The sequence below is a fragment of the Mustela nivalis genome (assembly GCF_964662115.1).
Source record: "Mustela nivalis genome assembly, chromosome: 1".
In the NCBI taxonomy this organism is placed as follows: domain Eukaryota; kingdom Metazoa; phylum Chordata; class Mammalia; order Carnivora; family Mustelidae; genus Mustela; species Mustela nivalis.
Genome location: NC_139020.1, coordinates 211,007,768 through 211,021,509, shown reverse-complemented (window position 1 = coordinate 211,021,509; position 13,742 = coordinate 211,007,768). Strand labels below are relative to the sequence as shown.

The window sequence follows — 13,742 nt, the reverse complement described above, 5'->3', positions numbered from 1 at the left end:
CACGTGGGGTGCTATGGGGGCTCTTCTGTGAGTGGCGCCTCTGTTGTGGAAATGGGGTCCCAAGTCCCACAGGTCAGTGGCTGTGCTGGTCTGTCTAGAGCTGAGTAGGACAGTGAGGACAGCAGCTGTGTCCCCCAGGGAAGGCGTGGCAATGTTTGGAGACGGTTTCTGTTGTCCCAGTTGGGTGTTGGGCAACAGGCATGGAGTGGCCAGGGACCCTGGTCAGTAGACCAGAGACCTTGGAATGGCTGTCCATCACAAGGGGCTCTCCTGTCTTGAGTGTCCTCAGTGTCAGAGCCGAGAAGCTCTGGGCTGGGACTTGGGGGCCTCCAGGCCTCCTTCAGGGTTAGGGCTCCACGGGCTGTGGTGAAGGCCAGAGAGACTCCCAGACTCAAATATGGGCATGGGGTGCAGGCAGGGGTCCGCTCTTGACCCCTCGGCTTCTCCAGAGGCCTGGGCACAGGGCAGTGCTGCATGAACTTCACTCTTGCCCTGCCTGGGGCTCCCAGAGCGGGGTGGGATCCAGGCCCCCACAGCCTGGGGCCAGGCCACGGTGCGCCTGACCTTGGCCGCTCTCTGTCCCTGGTTACTGGCAGATGTGGACGAGTGTGCGGACGGCCAGCAGGCCTGCCACGAGCGGGGCATGCTGTGTAAAAACCTCATCGGCACCTTCACCTGCGTCTGCCCCCCAGGTCTGCGGCCTCAGCCCAGCTCCGGGGAGGGCTGCACAGGTATGGGGGCGCTTTGGGGGTGCAGGGACACCCCTGGGGGGAGAGAAATCAAAGCAAGAGAATGTGGCAGGAGGAGACTCTCCAGGGTGAGGGGAGGCTGGCCTGGGGGGCTCTGGCCTCCCCGGCGGCCTGCCTCATGCCCCCCACCGCAGATGAGGACGAATGTCGTGCTCAGCCCAGCCTGTGCGCCAATGGCCGCTGTGTCAACACCGAGGGCAGCTTCCGGTGTGACTGCGACCAGGGTTTCCACCTCAGCCCTGCTGGCACCGAATGTCATGGTGAGTGTGGTCCGGCACAATGGACATGGCCACCCCCATGTGGCGCTGCTGCCTGGGGTCTCCCCAAGCCGATGCCCTCAACACAGATCACCCCAGAGCCAGCTCGGCCCTCTTGCCTCCCAGACTCCAACTCAGAGATGCTCTGGCACCGGGCTGGGCCGCACGCCAGCTCCCTGCAGTCACCAGCAGCCTCCTCTTCCTCACCCACTCCAGTCCCCAGTCTGTCCCTTCCACGTCATTCATCTGCTCTGTCCCCACTGTCTGTCCCGCATACTTATGTGGGCCTCCTCCCCAGTGTTCCCTGGCCTCCGGGCCGCCCTTGACCATCCATGCTCTCCGCGGCTGGGAGATGCCACCCTCTGACCTTGGGAAGGCGCCCTCTCTGCAGCCGCAGGCATCTCTCTGGCCCTGTGGGTCTGCTGCTTCTGCTGTGGTCCTGGCCCACAGAGGGCATCTAATGGGGCTGGAATACGGTGGTTTGAAGGGTTTCACCCCGTGCCCACACACAGCATGCCAGACACATCTGGGATCCTTGCTAGACTCTCAGGGCTGCCGGACGCCCCAGGGAAGGGGCCCCCCGGTGGGCACGGTTCTCCTGCCCACCACCTCCACCTGTTTTCCGCAGACGTCCGGCAGGGGCCCTGCTTCTCCGAGGTGCTGCAGGCCGTGTGCCAGGCTCCATCAAGCAGCGGTGAGGCCGTCACGAGGGCCCAGTGCTGCTGCGGGGGCGGCCGGGGATGGGGGCCCCACTGTGAGCTCTGTCCCCTGCCGGGCACCTCTGCCCACAGGACCCTGTGTCCCCACGGCTCCGGCTACACCGCTGAAGGCCAAGGTGGGTGGCGAGTTTGTTCATGGTCAGGTCTGTGTCCTAGAGGGAGCTGGGGTGTGTGAGTCAGTGTGTACCAGGGCCCGTTCTCACCGTGTGCCTCTCTGTGCTGGCTGGTGTGCAAGCCAGTGTGAACCGGGGCCTGTTCTCACCGTGTGCATCTCTGTGCTGGCTGGTATACGAGCCAGTGTGCACTGGGGCTGTTCGTTGCTGTGTGCGTGTGTGAACTGAGGTGAGAGGGTGAGCAGGTGTGTGTTCTTTGTTCTCTGTGGACTCGTGAATGAGCCTGCAGAAGTGTGAGCTGGTGTGCCTTCCCCTTGTGAGCAAGCTTGGTCATGAGGGTGTCTCTGTGTGTTCTTGAGTGTGTGAGCGTGTTAATGAGCAGGTGAGTGTGCCAGTGAGGGGAGGAACTGGGTGTGTCTTGTGTGTGCTGGCTGCATGAGGAGAAGGTACCAGAAGGTGGCTGAGTGGGACTGAGCCCATCCGTGTGGTTTGGAGTCTAGCAAGCGTCCGCAAGGGTAGGTGCGTGTGTGAGTGTGAGTGTGTCTCTGCACGAGTGTGTCCCTTCCAGTGTGTCAGTGAGGGTGAGACTAGTCATCCCAAGGAAGCAGCCGTGACACCAGGGGCTGAGGAGGAAGTGCCTTTGTGAGGGTATGTCTGGGGGGACAGGGGAGCCCCTGAGGGTGTAGCCTTGTGAGTCTGCAGGAGCGTCAGCGTGTGGCTGGTGTGCAGTGTGTGCGCGTCTGTGCTTCCGTGTTCGCGTGTGGGTGCCCTGGTGAGGCGGTGGGGAGAGTGTGTCCCCGCCAGGTGTTCTCAGTGTGTGGAGGGAGCTTCGTGAGTGTGTCCTACTGGCAGAGGTACCACTCACAGCCCAAGGGTGGGGTCTCCGGGGTAAGAGAGGGGACACAGAGGCTGGCATGGCCCCAGGGAGAGGGCTGGCGGACACAAGGGCGGAGCTGTGCCCCAGTGACCCCAGACGGCCAGTGCAGCGGAGCCCTGTGCGTCCCCCAGATGTGGACGAGTGCCGCATGCTCGCTCACTTGTGCCCCCACGGCGAGTGCATCAACAGCCTTGGCTCCTTCCGCTGTCGCTGCCAGACTGGCTATGTGCCCGATGCTGCTGCCACAGCCTGTCTGGGTGAGCCTCCCCACCCCCGCCTCCCCACCCCCACCCCGGCCCCGCCCCCTTTGCGCAGCACGTAGCCGGTGCTTCTGGCCTGAACCGGAAGCAGTTCCCTGCCCTGATCACTTTCCTTGTGGTGGTTTGTGCATCCTGAGATTTTAGCAGATGTTCACCTAAGTCAAGGATCAGCAAACTCCAGCTCAAGGGACTAGTCCAGCCCTCCACTTTATTTGTTAATAAATTTTTATTGGCACCCAGCCGCGCCTATTTGTTTTCCTTCGCTCTGTGGCTGCTTTCCCACCGCAAGGGCAGAGTTGAGTAGCTGGAACTGAAACCATGTGGTTTGCAAAGCCAAACATGTCTATTCTCTGGCTTTTTGTGGAAAAAGGGCCAATTCCTTATGTAAGCCCATACAGTCTGGTTGCTTAGAGCCTGAGTGGAGACCCCGGGACCCTGAGTCTCTGGGAACATCTGTCTGACCCCCTGCCGACCCTCTAGATATAGATGAGTGTGGCCAGGCCCCCACACCGTGTGCCTTCCTCTGCAAAAACACCGAGGGCAGCTTCCTGTGCGCCTGCCCCCGAGGCTACCAGCTGGAGGAGGACGGCAGGACCTGCAGAGGTGACGTCCCCCCCCCCCAGGCCCTGTGGGGCTCCATCCCCAGTCCCCCTGGGATGTCCCGGGTGTGTCCCCAGCCACTCATCCCCTCCCCACTGCGTGGCATTGGACGCCAACCCTGGGGTCTTTCCCCTGGGAAGCCCCCAGCCCCAGGGGTCCCTGCTCTGAGCCCCCGGGGACCGTCTGTGCTGCAGACCTGGACGAGTGCTCCTCTAGGCAACACAACTGCCAGTTCTTCTGCGCCAACACTGTCGGCTCCTTCACCTGCCGCTGTCCCCCTGGCTTCACCCAGCACCACCAGGCCTGCCTTGGTGAGTCGTGCCTCCCCCCCCACCCCCAGCTGATGCAAGGCACCAACCTTCGCTCATTTCCGAAATACATAGCGAGCACTGAGTGTGTGCCAGACATCACGGACACAGGTGATCAGAACAAAGTCCGCACTCTGCGGGTGCTCAGACCCCGGTGGCCGTCTCCTTCCTCACCCTAGGGACGTGGGAGGCCTGCTCTGAGGAATCCCTCTGACTTTGACCCAGCACACTTACCTTTGCCCTGACCAGTCCCTGCTGGGTCTCTCTCCTAGAGCTCCCCAGGGTGCTCCCAAAATCCAGGGGCTCATGGGACCCAGAGGGGAAGTCGGTTCACAGCTTTGGCTCCGGGGGGGGGGCATCAGCCACTCCCATCACTTTTGAGTGTCTTGTGGCTTGAAAGAATGAGACCCCCTCTGAGGGCCAAGGTCAGCCGTGGGTGGCCCTATTCAGGCTCCCACTAATGCATTCAGCCAGCGCCTACTGAGACCTCCCGTGTACCAGGCAGTGGTCTAGCCCAGAGGGATGCCCACTCCAATCCCCTCCGTCAGGCCCAGCCCCCTACTTGATTTTGTTAACAAAGTTTTATGGGCACACAGCCACACCCTTCCATTTACATATGGCTGCTTTGGAGGTCCAACAGCAGAGCCCAAGCCAAGAGGTTGCAACAAAGTCACACAGATTTTTCCCAGCTGTCCCTTTGCAGAAGGGATTTGCCTAGCCCTGGCCTAAACCCCGAGGGCACAGCAGTGAACCCAAGAGGCCAGCCCGCTGTTGTCACCGACTGTCCCAGCCCTTCAAAAGGGACATTTGTACAAGGGGCTGAAGGAGGTACCAGAGTGAGTCGTGCGCCCACCTGGGGCCGAGCCTTCTGAGACTGGAAACATGCATTTCTTGTTCTCTGCACAGTTATTTTCCCCGTCTCTGAAGAGCACGTCCAACGTGGCGTTTGTATGTGGAGAGCTCTAGGCAGGTCCGCACGCGGGGACCCCTGGGCCAACACACACGCCCATACACCGGGGAAGCTCATGTGGGACTCCTCTCCCACGGACTGAGGGCTCCAGACCATTCCTCTCCCACACCTGTGTAGCCTGCACTCCTCGTGGGAGGTCTTAGGCTAGCTAGGTCAGGGATTGCCACACTTTTTCTTTTCTTTTTTTTAAGATTTTATTTATTTATTTGACAGACAGAGATCACAAGTAAGCAGAAAGGCAGGCGGGTAGGTGGGGGAAGCAGGCTCCCCGCCTAGCAGAGAGCCCGATTCCAGGACCCTGGGATCATGACCTGAGCCAAAGGCAGAGGCTTTAACCCACTGAGCCAACCAGGCGCCCCATGCCACACTTTTTCTATCAAAGGCCCAATAGGAGATGTTTTCAGCTCTGTGTTCTATATGGCCTTGGTCGAAAACACTCAGCCTTGCCCTTGTAGATCAAAAGCAGCCACAGACAGTGCATCACAAATGAATGGGCGTGGCCATGTGCGGGTGAAATTCATTTATAAAAACCTTGTGGGGGGCCAGCCTCTGCTTGCTGATGCCTGAACTAGAGGATCAAACTTACATGACCAGGTAAGGTCCCCGGCCCTTGGTTTGCTTTGCTGCATGCAAGGGAGAGAAACTGCCCTAGTGCTGGATGCTTCTCTCTGGTGGGTCCTGGCAGGAATCCTGGGCTGGTCTCTGTGGCCCCTCAAGGGGTAGCTCAGATAGGGGTGTGTCCACGAGCAGATACAAGGGCCCCCCCCCGGCTTAGAAGTGCCATGTCCCCTGTGTCCCTTGCACCCAAGAGAGATTCCACATCCCCAGCAGGAAGTGTCTAGGGTCAAGGATCTTCATACTCTAGGAAGCCAAAACCAGGGTTCCCCACCAGAAATGTGTTATTCCCCAAACCCCAGCGTGGGCCATTACCACCATCACCAGCCTTATCTCTGCTGCGCTGCTGTCACAAAAACACCCTAGACCGCAATGAGGGGCGGAGCTTAAACAGTAGACCGGGGCTGCTCACAGCTCTGAAAGCTGGAAGTCCAAGGTCAGGGTGCCGGGAAGGTCGGTTTCTGGTAAGGGCTCTCCTCTCGGCTTGCAGACAGCTGTCTTCTCTCCCGTGCTCACAAGGCAGAAGAGAGCAAGCTCTCCGGGGTCTCTTCTCACCCCATCCTTGGGGTCCCACCTGTGAGCCCATGGAGGGCAAGTCAGCCACCCCGGGTCGCATAGCTTTGGAGGCAATGCTGATGAGGGGGGTGGAGTGAAGTCCTATACATGCGTGATCTCGAATATTCGGGGCACTTCTGGGAGATGGGGACAGATCCAGATCTCTTCACAGAATGAGAAACGGAGGCACAGGGAGGGTCAGTGACTCACCCTGAAGCCACACTGTCGATCAGGCAGTGGGTCCAGCATGGTGGTCTCTGACCCGAATCCACCTAACCGCTAGGCTGTCCCCCCCCCCACCACCCCGTTCTCTGTCCCCTGCAGACAATGACGAGTGCTTGGCTCAGCCTGGCCTGTGTGGCACCCGTGGGCACTGTCACAACACACCCGGCAGCTTTCGCTGTGAGTGCCACCAAGGCTTCGCCCTGGACAGCTCGGGCCGTGGCTGTGAAGGTAGAGCTGGGCTTTGGGTGGGGTGCAGGCCCAGGCTGCGGTCCAGAGGGCCTCCAGGCAGACCATCTGGCCCTGTCCATGTCTCGCAGATGTGAACGAGTGTGACGGGCCCCACCGCTGCCAGCACGGCTGTCAGAACGAGCTGGGGGGCTACCGCTGCGCCTGCCCTCGGGGCTTTACCCCGCACTCGCAGTGGAGCCAGTGTGTGGGTGAGTGTCCAAGGCTGGGAGAGAGCAGACAACCAGGAGCCACCCCCCAACCAAGGATGCTGGGACAAGCACAATAAGCCACCCCCCATCCAGGATGCTGGGACAATCCTAAAGGACAGATGATCCAGCCTGGGAGGTTGGGCACTGCCCCCACCTCCATGGCTGGGGAGGCTGGGGAGTCCGGGGGCCACAGAGCAAGCTTGGCAAAGCTCAAGTCCACTTCTTAGGGAGTAGTGGCCTGGGTGGGACTCAGTGGAGAAGGATTCTGAGTCAGTACCTGTGATCCCTGGGAAAGAGTGCTGGGATCGATTAGTGATGCCTGCCACGGTGTGGCAATAGGGAGTAGGAGCGCGTGTGCTGCATCTTCTCCATAGCTGTTGCAGAGGCCCTCTGTCTGGGGGACTAGCCTTCGGCACCCCGACCTTCTCCATCCCATGCTTTTCTTTGTGCTCAAAGCCCTCCTCATGAGAGCCTCATCCTTATCACCTCTCTCCGCTCCTCCCCTACAGTCTGGCTTTCACTCTCTACCCTCTCCAGTCTGCTCTCTGGAGGCCCCTCCAGCTCCCCTGCTCTGGGCACCTCCCGGACACTCTCCTCCCTCAGCCTCTCTGACGCAGCTGTCCCTGCCCTCCCGCCACCTCTCTGACACTGCCTTCTCTCTGGTTCTCCTCCTGCCCCCGATGGTGGGTTCTCGGCTACATTCTCTGTCTTTGTCCTGCCCCGTAGTGGTTGGCCCCTGGGGACTGTGCAGACCTTCCCCTCCGCTGCCAGTCCCTCCCGGTCGGCCCGCCTCCCCCTCTGAGCACGCATTCTCTCACTCCTCCCGCTGTGGTGTGCCCGGGACCCACCTTGCCTCAGGTCCTGGGATACAGAAGTGGGCCAAGTAGCAGACTCCATCCCTGCTCTCTGGCTCTGGCTCTCTAGTGGAGGGGACCAGGAGTAATTAGGCCAGTGGTTCCCAACTGGGACTGGTTCTGCGCCCTTGGGGACATTTGGAAATGTCTTAGAGACCTTCCACTCATCACGACTGAGAGGTGGGCCCCCCTGGCATCTCGTGCGTGAAGGCCGTGGGTGCTGCTCAGTGTCGAGTGGTGCACGGGACAGCCCCCACCATAGGGAATGATCCGGTCCCCAGTGTCAGGAGTGCTATGTACGAAACCTCATTCTAGATTGTTCCACGATTTGGGATTTCTGGGAAATTTTGAGAACTGCTTTGAAGGACTACAGGGCTGGGGCAGCTGAGGAGTGTAGGGGTGAGGCAGACCTAGGCCAGGGCCTACGCAGAGCCTGATGAAGGGTGACGCTGACCCAGGGCTTTGAGGGAGGAGGGGCCTGAATTAACTGCGCGGGGACTGGCAGTGCCGTGGGCAGGGGCTCTGGGGGTGCAAAGAGCCCCCCGCCCCCCATGTTCTCTCTCTTGCTTTCCCCACTCACAGACGAAAATGAGTGCATGCTGTCCCCTGCGGCCTGCGGCAGTGCCTCCTGCCACAACACACTGGGCGGCTTCCGCTGCGTCTGCCCCTCTGGCTTTGACTTTGACCAGGCCCTTGGGGGCTGCCAGGACATAGATGAGTGTGCCGCCCAGGGCGGGCCCTGTAGCTACAGCTGCACCAACACCCCTGGAGGCTTTTTGTGCGGCTGTCCCCAAGGCTACTTCCGGGCTGGGCAAGGGTGAGGGGCTGGAGGGGGGTGGGCCGAGGTTCCCCAACCCCGCAAGAGCATCTGTGCGCACATGTATGCGTGCACACGCGAGCTCACACCCCAGTCTGGTGCAGTTGCCTGTGCAGACGCGAGCTCACACCCCACTCTGGTGTAGTTGCCTGCGTGGTGCACCTGCGTATTTGCACATAAACACCTGTAGGTGCACACTTCTCTGTAGTGCCCTTGAGCATGTGCACGACTCATACCTATGCCAGCACCGTGGTCACCCTTATGCATTCGTAGATCTTAGCGTGCACATGTGCACACATAATACACACCAGCGTTATGGGGTGCCTGCAGGTCCACATCTCTGCCCGCGGGGAGCCAAGGGATGTACGCACACATGCGCATGTGTAGGCACACACACGAGGCACTCCTGCACATTGACACACCAGCACCCGTCCCCACGAGCAACATGGCTCCGAATGGAGAGTGGGAGCTGGAGGGGGTGGCGGGGGCAGAACCCCACAGCCTGCCCCTGAAGACCCATCACCCCCTTGTCCTGGCCCAGGCACTGTGTCTCTGGCCTGGGCTTCAGCCCTGGACCCCAGGAGACCCCAGACGAGGAGGAGCTGCTCTCATCCGAAGCCTGCTATGAGTGCAAGGTCCATGGCCTCCCCCCTCATGACCGGCCACGGCGCAGCACCTACGGCGGTCACCAGGTGGGGAGAAGGAAGGCAGAAGTGAGATAGGAATGTTGGGTCTGAGGGGCTTTCAGTATTAGATTTAACCAAATATGCATTACTTTGCCCTATTTCCCCCTCGCTTCTATCCCTTTCCTATTGTTGCCATTGTTTTCCATAAGCTTCACAAGGGTAGGGCCCTGCGTCTGTAAGAGTGAGTGCAGGTTGTTGGGGCTCCTGGGATGGGCACCCACGGATCTGGGTTGGGGGGGCTGCCCCCCACCTCTTGCCCTGCCCCCAGGCCCCCTCCCTGGGCTTTGCCGGCAATACCAAAGACAGCCAGCAGGTGTCAGCAAGAGCACATGTCTGAGCAAGACGGGTTGGGGGCGGGTGCTCAAGTCTGCAGACCAGAAGGGCGGGGAAACAGGACTAGCATTAACACAACCACAAAGCACCCCTCAACATGTAAATGAGGCGGAACAAACACAGCAGTGCCCAGAGCCAAGAGGAAGAAAACACAGATCACCTCCTTTAGGCCTGGCTGCCTCACCCAGCCCGGGTTAGCCTGCCAGTGAGGCTGCTGGCTTATTCAGGGCCCTGTCCGGCTGCCAGGACCAGGAGCGCACTCAGAGCAGCTCACATAAAGAGGGGTTTGTCATCTGCACACAGGGGGCTCTCAAAGAGCCCAGATGCAGGAAGCGCAGCAACCACCCCCACCCCGGGGAACCGGAAAGCTCTCAGGCAGCTCCTCTCTGCGGCCCCTACCCACTGCATTCTGATTCTCCCTGCCTCTGACAAGCACCTGCCTGGTCTTTGTCCACAGGTGAGCCTGGCCAGCCTCGACTCGGAAGCCCCGCTGACCTTGGGCCTGAACCTCTCCCGCCTGGGCCGGGCTGAGCACATCCTGGAGCTGCGGCCAGCTCTGGAGAGCCTGGGGGGACGGGTCCGCTATGTCATTGCCCGGGGCAATGGACCAGGGTTCTTCCGCATGCATCACCTCCCGGGCCTCAGCTCCCTGCAGCTGGGGCGTCGGAGGCCTGGGCCTGGTACCTACCAGCTGGAGGTAGTAAGCGTGGCAGGGCCCTGGAGCCCCTGGCCGGAGGGGCTGCTGACGCCAGGGGGCGGGGCCTTGCGGCTGAAGGTGCACTTGCGGCTGCTGTAGTCCAGAGGAGCCCGCCTCTCCTGCCTGACCCCAGGCCCCTCCCGCAGCCTCCATCTCTGGACTCCCTGCGTGGGCACTGCCCCGTCCTTGCCTCTTCTGGCAGGATTTGGGGGAAACTGATGTCACTCAGCTCACCACACACCGCAGAGAGACCCTGGTGACCCCAGTGAAGCCTTGGCCTTGGGGGCTACTGATCCCACCAGCAATAGGATCACTGGCCAGGTGGAACCCCAAAACTCAGGAAGAGTAAAATGCAATTCTCTGACCTCAGGCGAACCCAGCCTCTGCCCAGGGGGACCCCCAACAGCTGGAAGCCATGGCATACACCGTCCTCCTCCAACAACCAGGGTCAAGGAGGGGCCTGTGATTCTCTATAGCTGGTCGATCTCAGGCTTATGCTGCTGCACTGCACCGTGGGTCACCCCTGGGAGGCGGTGGGACATGGGAACGGACGGCTGGTGTGGGCCTGGGGCTTGACTCTCCGAGCCAAAGAGCCTGTGGGGCCCCAGCCAGAGTTGGTGACTCACAGCCAGGCTCAAGCCCCCGGTGGGGTGGGCTAGGGTTCCAGGCCGCTATTATAGCAGAAGCAGAGATGACAATAAAGTTATTTTGGGTTAAGTCTGCCTCTTGCCATGTTCTGGAAGTCAGGAGATGCTGAGCTCAGCAAGGCCAGGTCAGGCTCACAGGTCAGGGAGCAGGAGGTCCCGGAGGGTAGGATAGACTTCAGCCCGGGGCTTGGAGGAGAAAGCGTGCAGGTGAGACATAGGTGAAAGCTACCTTCCGCCCCAGGGTTGGGAGACAGAGTCCCAGGGTGAACTTCAGACTCATGACTGACACAAAGCCAGGCTGCCGGTGGCCACCACTGGAAGCCCTGGTGGGGTTCACCGGTCCAGATGACAACGGCTCACGCTTCCTGACCATGTGCGACGTGCCGGGCCCCGTTCTAAGTAATCTCCAGCGTTGACCCATGTCGTTGTCCTTGGAACTGCCTGGAATAGACGCTGTTGGGCTCATCCCCAGTTTACAGATTGGAAAACAGGCTACAGAGCAGAAGGTGACCCTAAGTGGCAGGTAGCAGAGCCAGGGTTCAAAATGGGGCGTCTGGGCCCGCCTCTCTGCCGTCACCAACCGGGCCATCATGCCTGGTTCCCGGGCGGGCCACATCTACGCACCATGATGGCCCAGCTCCGTACCAGGAGACCGTGGACGCGTAGTCAACGTGAGTGTATGCCATGCCTGTCGCAGACAGTACATTCTTTTTTTAAAGTTTACTTATTTATTTTTTTAGCTATTGCTATACCCAATGTGGGGCTGGAGTTCACAACCCCAGGGTCCTGACCGCCAGGCAGGCAGCCCACCCCCCCGAGAGTAATGCATTTAGTCCCTGTTGACTTGTCTGAGAAAAGCAGTGATCTCACCCATTCTACGAGACAAGGGGGGACCAAGGCTCACCGAGTTTGTAAAATCTGCCCGAGTTGCCTCCATAGCCTAGTGGGGCCTGGGTGCAACACACTGGCCCACAAACTGCCTCTTGTCCTCTAGAGAGGGAGCATTTGGTTTTCATCTGGAATGTTCTCTGTCATGCCGGAAACACACTGCCAGAGGACAGGGCAGTTGGATGGCTTGAGTCTGGCCGAGTGACCAGAGTATGGCCCTGCCTCTCCCTGCAGGATGGTCACTGATGCCTGGGCTGTATTCTTGGCCCGGTTTTGGTCCCCTTGGCCTACGAGGAGCTTCTCTGGACCCCTGTCAGAGCTTGCAGAGGACTCCTCCGCATTAGCTGAGGATCTGAGCCCAGGGATCTGAGCAGAGCAAGCACAGTGAGCCCCGTTTTAGAGGCGAGGAAAGAGGTGCCAAGAGAACGAGTGGTTTGCCCAAGGTCACCAGCTGGACTCGCACCCGGGCCTGCAGCCAGCATGTCCCCCAGGAGCCGTCCGCCGTGAGGACTGCCAGCACAGATCTGGGGGTGGGACAGTCACATGGGATTCCACACAGGCGGGGGCCGCGATGCACAGCCTATAATGAAACGTGACCGACAGGAACGGCATTCTGTCAAAGGTTTATTTAAAAACTGTAGAAAAGCACGGTCTGGGAGAAGCATCCAGGGATGGGTGCTTTGCAAGGACTCAGAGGGACCCAGGCAGGCGTGGCCCAGGACGGGTGGCAAGAGGCTCTGGTAGGCGACGTATTCCAACCATCCTCTACAAACCCACTGCTTAGCGCTGACTCTGGCTCCTGGAGCAGGCAAGGGGGCTCGAAATAAGGTCAGCCCCCTCCTTCCAGCTGCCTGAGGAGCAGGATGTGGCAGGGGCGATAGGAGGTAGCCAGCCGCAGGCTCAGGCACAGGCACAGAGATTCGGCCCAAATGACAGGGAGGCTGGGGCACCCGGAGCCGCAGGGGGCCGTTGTGGTGAAGAAAGGTCCAGCCCATCTCGTGCTGGGCTAATCCTGGAGATGTCGGGCTCATGGTCCTGCAGGGGGGATTGGAGAGGCCGGCAGGTGACCGGGACTGGAGTGGAGCTGGGGGCCCTGCCGCCCTTGGTCATTTTCTTGCAGTACTTGCTGAAGCCCCCTAGGCTGGGTTAGGGCAGTAAATGGCCACCTGAGTGTCAGCCTGCAGGGCTGACACAGGGCCAGCCTCCTTGGTCCCGGAAGGGAGTCCCCTCACCCAATCTGCTGCTCAGGAGCCCTCATCCTGTGGCAGTGGTGATGGGTGGAGAGACAACCACATCATCAGAATCCTTACCTGCATTAGCTTTTGTCCGGAAGGAAGTTTCCCTCTTATTGATTCTGCCGGGCCTCCTAAACTTGGCTGGTGGGAGTTTGGAGTTTCCGGGGCCTGTCTTCCTACATTTAAAGGGGGGGGCTGTACCAGAGAGAAAGGAATAGATAAGAGTTCCGTCAGTGCTCTCTGAGCACCTGGATCCAGCCGAGCCTGAAACTGTTGCCTAGTCACTTGAGCTGATGAGCTTCCCATTTGCTTGAGTTTGCCATCTCTAGCAATGGAAAAAGTCTGGGCTGAAAGAGTTGTTCATTCACTCAGTCTCCACTCACCAGCAATCTGCCCTCTTTGGGGTGGTGACAGCTGTCAGCATGCTGAACTTTGATCCCCTCCTTTGGGGGTTCAGAAGCCAGGGGCCCACAGCAGGGAGGGGGAGGCCCCAGATGCTAGGCTTGGGTTTCACGCACCGTGAAAGTGTCTCTGGAGGTGTTTTGGGAAGGTCTTGTTCCCAGCATCCAGGAAGTCTGTCATCTTCTGCACCCAGGTGTCCCTCGGGTTCGCACACAGCACCTTGTTTTTCGGTAATAAGAATCTGTGGGGGTGGGAAAGCGGGTCCCCAGGTTAGGGTGGGAGCAGGGAGCAAAGTTGTGAATGAGCACCGCCCCCCCGCCGCCCCAGCCTCCTGTGAGCCCACGCACATCACGGCAGGCAGGTTGCAGCTCCCGCTCACTTCCTGGAGCCGGTAGCCCTGGGCAAGCTGGAGCCGTTGGGGCCGCACGCAGCGGTTGTAGTGCAGGCAGCAGTCCTCCGAGACACCTGCAAACACGGCCGGAGGCTCAGGTCGCTGTG

At 60.1% G+C, this 13,742-nt stretch overlaps 1 protein-coding gene and 1 long non-coding RNA gene across 8 annotated transcripts in view; one reads left to right on the top strand and one right to left on the bottom strand.

The window, feature by feature from the left end:
* The window catches only part of FBN3 (fibrillin 3), a 57,285-nt gene extending 46,496 nt beyond the window's left edge, over window positions 1-10,789 (top strand). For 4 of the 7 annotated variants that reach the window (XM_082733483.1, XM_082733481.1, XM_082733485.1 and 1 more), the window contains 11 exons: window positions 597-731; window positions 884-1,009; window positions 1,635-1,841; window positions 2,847-2,972; window positions 3,456-3,578; window positions 3,770-3,886; window positions 6,348-6,476; window positions 6,566-6,685; window positions 8,122-8,356; window positions 8,898-9,048; window positions 9,833-10,789. In XM_082733483.1, the coding sequence (XP_082589609.1) occupies window positions 597-731; window positions 884-1,009; window positions 1,635-1,841; window positions 2,847-2,972; window positions 3,456-3,578; window positions 3,770-3,886; window positions 6,348-6,476; window positions 6,566-6,685; window positions 8,122-8,356; window positions 8,898-9,048; window positions 9,833-10,171 (1,808 nt within the window). In that variant the 3' untranslated portion in view covers window positions 10,172-10,789. Of the gene's footprint in view, window positions 1-596; window positions 732-883; window positions 1,010-1,634; window positions 1,842-2,846; window positions 2,973-3,455; window positions 3,579-3,769; window positions 3,887-6,347; window positions 6,477-6,565; window positions 6,686-8,121; window positions 8,357-8,897; window positions 9,049-9,832 lie in introns of those variants that run through there. The other 3 variants (XM_082733482.1, XM_082733484.1, XM_082733487.1) reach the window with 3 other exon arrangements.
* A 1,592-nt stretch (window positions 10,790-12,381) lies between these two features.
* LOC309868556 lies at window positions 12,382-13,479 on the bottom strand. Its single transcript, XR_014313726.1, has 3 exons — window positions 13,361-13,479; window positions 12,918-13,037; window positions 12,382-12,642 (listed from the first exon to the last, which is right to left on the bottom strand). It is a non-coding gene; the product is annotated as an uncharacterized lncRNA (long non-coding RNA).
* Window positions 13,480-13,742: the final 263 nt, after the last annotated feature.